We start from the raw sequence: 12,330 nt of genomic DNA, 5'->3' as shown, positions 1-12,330 counted from the left end.
TCTGATGCGGTGTGGATAACAGGCGCATATCGGCACGGGGTGAAATGTTAAAGTAACTGGAAACGCATTCCAAAGTTGAAGTACGCAGAGCAATACGGTCCTTGTTGGCAAAAGGTGTAAATTGCACACAGACTGGTCGGCCGGCGGTATGTGGACCAAATGCAATGTCGCGTCCCGCAGTAGTGAAATAACGCCAACAATTTGACGAAGGCGTCATGCGATACCCGTCTTTTCGGCGAGCTGAAGGAACATCTGATGGGGAACACGATTTTCCAGCGAGTAGAACTTTCACACAACGGTTCTCGAGTGGCTCCGTGACTAAGGAGCTGCTTTCTGTCGTGGAGGAATTGAACGGTTAGTAGAACGCTCGACCGTTATTTACAGAGATATGGAGACTATGTTGAAAAGTACTGTAATGTATCTGTGTCCATTGAAAGTGTACTGCAGTATTCAGTAAAAGTTACTTGACCTCGCATAATAAACTGGAACTTTCTTTTTCAAGCCCCCTCGTAAATCTGTATGCTTTCATTTAATTTTACTCACATTAGAAACTTCCAATTTCCAGGTAATTTCGAGGGGCAGACCTCGTTTCTTCTTTTGTCAGCCTCTTAAGCTTAATTGCGAATTAGCTGAATTTTCATGGCTTTAAATTGTGACTTGTGTATCTATTAAGTGTATATGAAAAAAATTCGTCACTCTCTCTGTCCACTGCTTTTATCCTCTGTAAACATAATTTTTGCATATCTCCTCCATTATTTTCCGCATGTACTTGTATAAACAGCCCTACGGCTTTGAGTAGTCTAATCCAAAATGGCCAGTTCGTGTCTTTCCATTCGCAGACAATCGCTACACATGAACGACGGTCTGGAGAGGTAATTGTCCTCTGTGGTAGCTGTGGAAACACCTGACGTCGCAGGGCGCTGCTATTGTTGCAGTTGCCGGGCGATGTAATTGATGTCAAAAGCAGCGTATTGAGAACTAGGTGTCTGGCCGCTCCCGTCAGCGATGTTGGCCACTCTCTGGTGCATTCTGTTCCCAGAGGCCTTCAGGAGGGTAAGTCGCACCAGCAGCCCACGTTCTTCTCACACTAAACTGTTTCTGTTTCTCTTTTCCTTTTCCTAGCCCTTAATTACGAAGGCCGCTGACAGGAACATAGTTACTGTGGAGGTGTCTCTCAGACCGCCCGTTTATTTATTATACATAAAATCAGTGTTTTGTTGATTTTCATGACACTACCTGTCGTTCATTACACTACTTAAACGTGGACTTTGTGGATATTTGAATGTTTTAAAAGGACATAGGATTTAAAACATTTACTCAAATAAAAACCAGCAAAATTTAGGTACATTTTTTATTTTTGTGTTATCAAAATAACGGTAAATAGTTAGCTCTCTACTCACTCTCAGATTATCATCAGAGAGATAATATTACAGATTCGTAGCATAACTACTTGGAAAAACTCTGTTTATGATAAATTGTATGCAAAGCCAGTTCTGAGTTTACTCCTTATCGTTTCGCTATAGAGCGGCTACTGCATTGAATAATTCAATACTGGAAGCAAAACTAAAGAAAAATTAACACACCTTCGTGGGGTCTGTTGACGTGGAAAAAGTGTCCGACAATGTAGAATTGTGCAAATGTTCGAAATTCTGAGAAAAATAGGAGTAACCTATAAGGAGGGACGGGTAATATACAATATGTCTGTGTATGTGTGTATTGAACTGGGGACCTAGAAACGACGGAGAGGCTTCGTCCCGCCGTAGCCCTCAGTGGTTCACAACCCCACAACAGGCCACAGCAGTTCACCCACCCCACCGCCCCACACCGAATCCACGGTTACTGCTCAGTTCGGCCTCCAGTGGACCCCCCCTGGGAACGTTTTATACCAGACGAGTGTAGCTCCAAATGTTTGCATGGTAGAGTAATTATGGTGTACATATTCGTAGAGACAGTGTTTGCACAGCAATCGTCGACACAGTGTAATTGAGGCGCAATAAGGGGAACCAGCCCGCATTCGCCGAGGCAGATGGAAAACCGCCTGAAAAACTAACCACAGGTTGACCGGCACACCGAACCTCGACTCTAATCCGCCGGGTGGATTCGTGCCGGGAACCGACACGCCTTCCCTCTCGGGAAGCAGCGCGTTAGACTGCGCGGCTAGCCGGGCGAGCAGTATACAATACGTACAAGAGCCAAGAGGGAATAATAAGAGTGCACTACCAAGAACGAAGTCCTCAGATTAAAAAGGATTAAGACAGGGATGTAGTCTTTCGCCCATACTATTCAATCTGTACATTGAAGGAACAATGATGGAAATAAAAGAAAGGTTCAGGAGTGGAATTAAAATTCAAGATGAAAGGATAGTAATGATACGATTTGCTGATGATATTGCTATCCTGAGTGAAAATGAAGAAGAATTACATGATCTCGTGAATGGAATGAACAGTCTAATGAGTACACAATACGAACTGAGAGTAAATCGAAGAAAGGCGAAAGTAATGAGGAGCAGCAAAAATGAGAACAGTGAGAAACTTAACATCCGGATTTGGTGGTCACGAAGTAGATGAAGTTAAGGAATTCCACTACATAGGCAGCAAAATAACCAATAACGGACGGAGCAAGGAGGACATCAAAAGCAGACCAGAACTGGTAAAAAGGGCATTCCTGCCCAAGAGAAATCTATTAGAATAAAACATAGGCCTTAATCTGAGGAAGAAATTTCTTGGATTGTACGTTGGAGCACACCATTGTATGGAACTGAGACATCGACTGTGGGAAAACCGGAACAAAAGAGAGTCGAAGTATTTGAGATGTGGTGCTACAGACGAATGTTGAAAATTAGATGGACTGGTAAGGTCAGGAATAAGGAGGCTCTGCGCAGAATCGAAGAAGAAAACACTGACAAGAAGGTGCAGGATGATAGAAGATCTGTTAAGACGTCAGGGAATGACTTCCATCTTACAAAAGGAAGCTGTAGAGGACAAAAACTGTTAAGGAAAACAGAGACTGAAATACATGCAGCACAAAATTGAGGACGTAGCTTGCATGTGCTACTCTGAGATGAAGAGGTTAGCACACAAGAAGAATTCGTGGCGGGCCGCATCAAACCAGTCAGAAGACTGATTTTTTCCTCTTCAACCGAAAAGGGTAAAAGGCACATGTTTTTCGTTTATCGCACTGTTCTTTCAGTGTCGAGGCTCATATTTTGTGTGAAATATTCTTCTGATGGTGTCACTCAACTCTCGTGGGAAGCGTCCAACAGGAAGTCTACACTTCATTTGAGTCTCAGCAAGGTCTCTTGCTAAGAAGATCAAACTTGTCATTACTTCCGCCTTTGGATAACCTTGATGCTCCACATAAGAATTCGCAGCACAAGCCATATTCTCGGCCGGCGACTGTGCGAATAAGCTGCACACCTTTAGTCTACACAGTCCACGCCACCTTTTGTCGTGTTATAAAACATGATATCTAATGTTTTCCTGATTCAGATTCATTGTTTACTGCGTGGTGCATAGAAGAGATCAGTATTGCAGCTTTGGACCTCATGGGCACAAAGGAAACCAGTGTCACATCTTCCGTAAAATCATGAACAGATGTCTTCACACCTCGCTGCTTGTTGTGTAGAAGCTGCTGTTATATTTCTTTTTTATTTCTTTTCAGCGTACCGACGTATGTGAGTACTTTTGTCGAAAGTTCTTTGCTTGGTTCTACTAATTAGTAACGGTTGTCACCTGTAATATTTCTCCGCATGTTTTCAGTAGGTTTCACCAAACGAAGAACATCCTGTTTGCAAACTCTGTGACCTTTCTTATAGTTTGAAAGGGTGTGACCATCGCTGCTTTTCCGGAATAAATGTACACATTGTACAAGTCATCTGTGCAAATGATGTGGTTGGCAGGAGAGCCAACACAGGGTTACTAAAGGAGGCCGAAATGCACGGGTTTTAGCTCACGCAGGCTGGCGTGAGGTCTGGAACATGACAAGGGAATTACAATTGAGAAATACGGACGTAGCTGGTGGAATACTTTAATCCATTAATGATGAACGTCGCTCTTGATGGTACATGATTTACAATATCAATAGAAACTGATCGTGGCGCCTTGTTAGGACGTAGCAAATAACGTAGCTGAAGGCTATGCTAACTATCGTCTCGGCAAATGAGAGCGTAATTTGTCAGTGAACCATCGCTAGCAAAGTCGGCTGTACAACTGGGCCGAGTGCTAGGAAGTCTCTCTAGACCTGCCGTGTGGCGGCGCTCGGTCTGCAATCACTGATAGTGGCGACATGCGGGTCCGACGTATACTAACGGACCGCGGCTGATTTAAAGGCTACCGCCTAGCAAGTGTGGTGTCTGGCGGTGATACCACAGCAAACATCAGTGAAGCACTGAATTTTCAAGCGGTATTTTGCCAATTTTCTTGTCATATGCATTTCAAAACACGCTCTTTCCACAGAAAGGTACAAGAATTTCATCGACGTGTACTGTTGCATCTACAATGTAGCAATCTGGATGTTTTAGATGAAACGCACAAAGATATGGGAAATTGCTGCTGATTTGTCTACTTTCATCCTCTCCCCCCCCCCCTCCCTCTCCACCTCCCCGATAATGTGGGTTGTCAAATAGTAACGCAGATAATAAACACAGATGTTTTTCTTTACTAACGGTCCATCTGAAAACATCAGTGTCTGTTCCATCGGTTGCAAACAAGCAGAAAACTGGTATGTTCCCCGGTTTGAAAATGGCTGAATACGCTAGCATACAAGTTAGTGCCTTGAGTTCAATGGCATCAATATATTGTAGATAGGATAAGTTGTGCTCTAAGCTTAGATATTTTCAGATTTATCCACAGAATGTTTTCGTCTAGAATGTCTTGGATAAAGAAGAGTTTCCATACCTCCAATATAGCAGGGTTTCCTCCGAGACTCTTCGCCATCTCTCGCAGCCCAGGAAGCTGCAGGACGATGTTGCGTTGTCCTTTTTTTACGCTGGCTGGTGGCTTCATTTTTCTCCAGCGAAAACATCTGATCTTACCGAAGAAGTAAGCTTCTCCATCGTCATTAGCGGTCACATCTTCGTCACTTTCAGTTTCATGATCACTAAATATCTCGAAATCAGGGTCATTGTCGCTGTCATCAAAATCTACATCCGAGGATTCACTGAGACATTCTTGAACATCCACATCTTTCTTACGTAAAATACGTTGCATAGAACTTCCAGCTTTCCTGGCCAAGGATAAATGGTGACATCCAACAGAACAACGACACCCAAACACTATATTTCGACTGAGGAACCTCTCAAGGCGCGTAAATAAGAAACAAATGGCAGTAACAATGCAGGAGTTCTATCATTTCTAGCTTACCTTCCAATAGGAAGGTACACAGAAGAGTCCATTTCGCTTTCCAGGCGTGCGTAAAATATCACGAGAGGAAAAATAGTAGCGGTATGAGAGGCGGTACATAATTGTTAAGTAGAAGTAATGTCGCCAAATCACAAGCGATTACAGGTAGATTTAGTACGAATGAATCCGATAAAACAATGGATATAGCTGCCTTGACGCCACACCTCGCACGTTGTATCACAGATGTGCTAAAAGTTTAGGTATTACTTGATAAGGTGAGGTTTAGAGCTGCCCCCACCAGTAGCCACTACGGTCACGCTACGAGACATCCGCTATAAGAGGGGTGAAGGCAAGGGTAAGAGGGAAGTGCTCTTTGTGCATGCGCAACACGAGTAGCAAAGTCCCTACAACAAACATCAGCCGCCTCATTGTTAATAGTAGAAACGTGATAAGCAGGTTGATATTGTTTGTTCAGGCTGTAGCGTCCACGCCAGGTGACATTCCTACAAACAGCTGTGACTTCTTCTAATAGTGTCTAGTTACCGTGATTAACACCCAACGGTTACGTCATTAGGAGGAACACTGGTGGTTGCATTTTATCTATCAGATACAGGATCAAAATCGCACCATTAGCTTCAATTAACCACAGATGCTGGCGTGAATAAGTGAACAAAGCGCAGAACAAAACGTGTATGAATTAATATACCACCAACTGAACATTTACGTTATAAACATGAGCACTAGAACTTTTATTTATTAACATTTAGTAACTTTACACAGAATACAGTATTTGTATGTGGAAACTAATAATGAAACAGGTACGAAATAAGTACAAAATAACGTCCCTTTCTGAGGAAGTAATAAAAAACGGGAGACCTATCATCTTCGATGTCTTTATCAATGTCACAGCCATCAGGATAAAATATTGCACCGTATTGTAGACATAAATACTGACCACATCCTTTGCATTTATGCTGGGTGAGTCTTGTTGTCTTGTTTGGGCAACATATTTTTCAGTTCTTTTGCATTTTGGTGTCCTCGGATGTTGTGCTACTGGGATTCGTAGGTGTCTCAATTTGATGAAGAAGTTCCCGAAGGCGGAATGACATGCTTCGAGGCAAGCGGGGCAGTAGCGAATGCCTTAGCATTTGGTTTCTTATTAGTTCTTTTCCAAGATTACGGAGGTGGATTCGGCCAGCCGGCACTTGATTCCATTTACTAGACATATGATCTGGCTGTTTATAGGAGCAACGAAAAATTACCATTGTGCCACAGTGTACTCAAAACGCATTTTGTCGAACCACTATACGACTCCATAGTGCCCTCTATGCGGAATGCAAACATACTGGAAAATGGTTCACTCCTTTTTCTCTCTTTCAGTTCGTTGGGGATTTGCCATGCAGCCAAGTCGTGATGGAGCGTGGTGTCGCTAAACCAGATGTCAGAAGTGATATTTCGGACGGAGTAAGCAGATGTTCAACCTCGTCTACGTGTTTGTTGCTTACCTGGAAAGGATCGTCGGCTTGAATTCCTTCATAAATTTCCGTGTTCAGTGTATACTATACACCTGAGTCTACTGCAGCTAGTATCTTTATCCCGTATTCTGCGATCTTGGACAGTACATACTGGATGAAATTACGCCTGCTTCTGAAGGCCTGTAACTTTTCGTCTATTGTAAAATCGTCTCATACACAAGAACATCGTTGGCAGTTCAGTACAAACTTCTGAATATATCCCGAACAGGGGCAAGACGAGAAAGAGCTTTTCGCTCTTGTCTTGGTTCTCTGTTCTCAAACCTTAGAGCCCGAAGTAAGAAACGGAACCGCAGTAGAGTCATGGTCAGTCGAAAAATCTCAATCCCGAATATGTCGTTAGCCCATAAAGCCTCGAGGTTTAGTTTTCCAGCTTTATAGGGTCATCTGATACATAGAAGTCCAATAAATGCTTTCAACTCTGTTTGATTAGTTGGTTTCACGTCTCTTTCCCATGAATAATTATCTTTTACTGAATCAATGTATTGGTTTACAATGGTCTCCAACATACTTCCGTCAAATAAACAAGCCAACGTGTCTAAAACTGCGTATGCCCCGAGCTCTACCGATCAGAAAGGGGTTTTTCCTAATTAGGTTATGTTTCCCCCTCTGCGACGAACGATAAGGAAACTTCTTTTTTTTCGGGAAATTAAGTCAATTACTTTCTTGCCTTTCATTTATGGCAAATACAGAATTCATCGTCCTTATCGCCATCAGATGAAACATCAGTGTCGCTTTGCTCAGTTTCGGAAATGTCCTGACGTTCTTCGATTATTTCCTCCGCATGCGTGACACAGTCTTCGTCTGGGACATCGTTAACTGTATGCGGTAGTCTTGACACCAGGCTTGGTGCGGAACCCGGCAGACTAAAAGTATCATTAGGACTCATATCACAGCCATCAAACAGGAGTTAATGTATTTTTACGATGTCGGTAGAATTACTGAAAACATATCTGTCTCTTGTGGCCATACTGTTAGGTTAGGTTAGGTTATTTGGGGAAGAAGACCAAACAGCGAGGTCATCGGTCTCATCGGATTAGTGTAGGAAGTCGGCCGTGCCCTTTGAAAGGAACCATCCCGGCATTTGCCTGGAGCGATTTAGGGAAATCACGGAAAACCCAAATCAGGATGGCCGGACGCGGGATTGAACCGTCGTCCTCCCGAATGCGAGTCCAGTGTCTAACTACTGCGCCACATCTACATGACTACACTGCAATTCACATTTAAGTGCTTGGCAGAGGGTTCATCGAACCACAATCATACTATCTCTCTACTATTCCACTCCCGAACAGCGAGCGGGAAAAACGAACACCTAAACCTTTCTGTTCGAGCTCTGATTTCTCTTATTTTATTTTGATGATCATTCCTACCTATGTAGGTTGGGCTCAACAAAATATTTTCGCATTCGGAAGAGAAAGTTGGTGACTGAAATTTCGTAAAAAGGTCTCGCCGCGACGAAAAACGTCTATGCTTTAATGACTTCCATCCCAACTCGTGTATCGTATCTGCCACACTCTCTCCCCTATAACGCGATAATACAAAACGAGCTGCCCTTTTTTGCACCCTTTCGATGTCCTCCGTCAATCCCACCCGGTAAGGATCCCACACCGCGCAGCAATATTCTAACAGAGGACGAACGAGTGTAGTGTAAGCTGTCTCTTTAGTGGACTTGTTGCATCTTCTAAGTGTCCTGCCAATGAAACGCAACCTTTGGCTCGCCTTCCCGACAATATTATCTATGTGGTCCTTCCAACTGAAGTTGTTCGTAATTTTAACACCCAGGTACTTAGTTGAATTGACAGCCTTGAGAATTGTACTATTTATCGAGTAATCGAATTCCAACGGATTTCTTTTGGAACTCATGTGGATCATCTCACACTTTTCGTTATTTAGCGTCAACTGCCACCTGACACACCATACAGCAATCTTTTCTAAATCGCTTTGCAATTGATACTGGTCTTCGGATGACCTTACTAGACGGTAAATTACAGCATCATCTGCGAACAGTCTAAGAGAACTGCCCAGATTGTCAGCCAGGTCATTTATATAGATCAGGAACAGTAGAGGTCCCAGGACGCTTCCCTGGGGAACACCTGATATCACTCCAGTGGGCCATACTGAACTGTAACATGATGATGGTAATATATTATTATCCACAAACATGCATAGATGACTGTAAAGACAGTACACGTACCAGGTGTAACATATATAATTGTATTGTCTCTGTGGGATACGCGTACGTATTTGCCAACGGTATTTCATCGGCGAGTTAATAACTGCAACTGAGAGATATCACCATGTAAACGGCCTACATCAAGCATCAAAATCGGAAAGCAGACACAATGGATCTACATGATACTACGGTCGCATGGTGTATCTGAACTGTAACATGATGATGGTAATATATTATTATCCACAAACATGCATACATGACTGTAAAGACAGTACACGTACCAGGTGTAGCATATATAATTGTACTTTATCTGTGAGATATGCGTACGTATTTGCCAACGGTATTTCATCGGCGAGTTAATAACTGCAAGTTAGAGATATCACCATGTAAACGGCCTACATCAAGCATCAAAATCGGAAAGCAGACACAATGGATCCACATGATACTACGGTCGCGTGGTGTATCTGAGAAACACAACGGCTTCACACCGATCAACCTGAAGCTGCAAAGGCACCCGTCTGGTAACCAGGCAGGAGAACAGAAGAATGGGGAGCTCGATTCGCCCACCACGGGAATCTGAGGGAGCCCACACGGCCAGTACAGGGTTTGAGGATTAGCCACATCCCTGTCGAGAGTAGGACAAACACAGAAACCACCACGGAAGATATCCTCGTCGACAGGCGCGGTGGCTTGCTATTTGCAAATGTCAGCAAATTTATGAACAGTGAGAAGTCACAATTGACGGAGAAGGCGACAGATCCTACTAAGAAAATATTAAGATTAAATAAGTCGATAGTTTATTATTGTTTATTTATTTGTAAAATGCTCTATTACAATAATACATGTACTTATTGTGTGTGTGTGTGTGTGTGTGTGTGTGTGTGTGTGTGTGTGTAGTGTTGTGTATTGTTTGTGCTTATGTTGAAAATGGTGAGAGAAGGGAGAAGGTGAAACTCGGTGCCACCATATAGCCTACAGCTCGCGAATAGCACCTAGGGGACCGCCGAGCTTACCGCCCCCATCCAACGGACGGATCACCACCCACAGTGTCACGCGACCTCACTTCATAAGACGCTACAGAGGAGTTCAGTATTTAAACCAGGATATTAGAACAAAGTCTCTCCTCTCCTTGTCGGCCAAATACTGGTACTGAAAATTCTTTCCACCACCAGGATTGAAACCGGCATATCCTCGGGGAGAGCACCACTGCAGAAGCATGTAGTAGAGACCGCGGCCATGGAGGCGGGTTAAGTCTGAAAAGCGAGACAAGAAGCCAGTGTCAGAGATATTCAAGTGCATGCAAAATAGGTTCAAATGGCTCTGAGCACTGTGGGACTTAACATCTGTGGTCATCACTCCCCTAGAACTTAGAACTAATTAAACCTAACTAACCTAAGGACATCACACACATCCATGCCCGAGGCAGGATTCAAACCTGCGACCGTAGCGGTCGCGCGGTTCCAGACTGAAGCGCCTAGAACCGCTCGGCCACACCGGCCGGCTGCAAAACAGGATATATACGCTATGTGATCAAAAGTATCCGGACACCTGGCTGAAAAAGACTTACAAGTTCGTGGCGCTATCCATCGGTAATGCTGGAATTCAGTACGGTGCTGGCCCACCCTTAACCTTGATGACAGCTTCCACTCTGTCAGGCAGACGTTCAATCGGGGGCTGGCAGGTTTCTTGGGGAATGACAGCCCATTCTTCACGGAGTGCTGCACTGAGGAGAGGTATCGATGTCGGTCGGTGAGGCCTGGCACGAAATCGGCGTTCCAAAACATCCCAAGCGAGTTCTATAAGATTCAGGTCAGGACTCCGTGCAGGCCAGTTCATTTCAGGGATGTTACTGTTGTCTAACCACTCCTCCACAGGCCGTGCATTATGAAATGTGATCGATCGTGTTGAAAGATGCAATCGCCATTCCAGAATTGCTCTTCAACAGTGGGAAACAAGAAGGTGCTTAAAACATCAACGTAGGTCTGTCATGTGATAGTGCCACACAAAATGACAAGGTATGAAAGTCCCCCCCCCCCCCCCCATGAATAACACGACCACACCATAACACCACCTCCTCCGAATTTTACAGTTGGCACTACATACGCTGCCAGATGACGCTCACCGGGCATTCGCCATACCCACCCCTTGCCATCGGATCGTCACATTGTGTACCGTGATTCATCACTCCACACAACCTTTTTCCACTGTTCAATCGTCCAATGTTTACGCTACTTACACCAACCGAGGCGTCGTTTGGCATTTACCGGCGTGATGTGTGGCTTATGAGCAGCCGCTCGAGCATGAAATCCAAGTTTTCTCATCTCCCGCGTAACTGTCTTAGTACTTGCATCCTGATGCAGTTTGGAGTTACTGTGGGATGGTGTTGATATATGTCTGCCTATTACACATTACGACTCTCTTCAACTGTTGGCGGTCTCTGTCAGTCAACAGACGAGGTCGGCCTGTACGCTTTCGTGCTGTACGTATCCCTTCATGTTTCTACTTCACTATCATATCGGAAACAGTGGACCTAGGGGTGTTTAGGAGACTGGAAGTCTCGCGTACAGACGTATGACACAAGTGACACCCAATCACCTGACACATCCGAAGTCCATGAGTTCAGCGGAGCGCGCCATTCTGCTCTCTCACGATGTCTAATGACTACTGAGGTCATTGATATGGAGTACCTCGCAGTGGGTGTTGGCGCAATGCACCTCTTATGAAAAAAGTATGTTTTGGTGAGTGTACGGATACCTTTTACCACATAGTATATTATTTTGTACCAATTTCTGCAGTACATTACAGACAAGATATGGAAACAGCAACATGGTGAAAATTTCACAGCCTCACGGAAGTGAAATGCAAGACAAACAAAGAAATTCTGATAAAAATTACTGTACCTATGAGATTTTACTTTCAAAGATGCCAGATTAAACGAGTGGTACGTGCGATGAGTATCGTAAAAGGAAAAAAATTATGAATGATTGCTGTGCATTGCGTCGTTGCTTGTTGTTGTTGACAATTTGTTATCACTGGTCGCAGCCAATAAGGAGTATATGGTAACTACTACTATTCTTTATTGTCATTTTATTCTCCTCGTCCCATATGGAAGGGGGTAGGCTGTCACCGGATACAAGCCGCTGCTCTTCATGCAAATGAGAGCAAAAAGTTGAAAAAAAGTATAAAATTGGATGTGGAAGTTAAGAAAGTGAAAGTATTGACATAGTAAAAAAAATAGATTCACTTACAATTTGAAATAGAAAATTCGGATTAGTTGATTAACTGA

General features: G+C 43.8%; 1 protein-coding gene across 1 annotated transcript in view; it reads left to right on the top strand.

The window, feature by feature from the left end:
• LOC126323717 (uncharacterized) overlaps positions 1-12,330 on the top strand; it is a 93,751-nt gene that overhangs the window by 20,888 nt on the left and 60,533 nt on the right. The window contains exon 2 of the mRNA XM_049994712.1: positions 840-1,053. Within this exon, the coding sequence (XP_049850669.1) occupies positions 1,006-1,053 (48 nt within the window). The 5' untranslated portion in view covers positions 840-1,005. The remainder of the gene's footprint in view (positions 1-839; positions 1,054-12,330) is intronic.

The sequence above is a fragment of the Schistocerca gregaria genome, chromosome 2 (genome assembly GCF_023897955.1).
Source record: "Schistocerca gregaria isolate iqSchGreg1 chromosome 2, iqSchGreg1.2, whole genome shotgun sequence".
NCBI classification, from domain to species: domain Eukaryota; kingdom Metazoa; phylum Arthropoda; class Insecta; order Orthoptera; family Acrididae; genus Schistocerca; species Schistocerca gregaria.
Note: the sequence above shows the minus strand (reverse complement) of the source record. Positions and strands in the feature narration are given on the sequence as shown.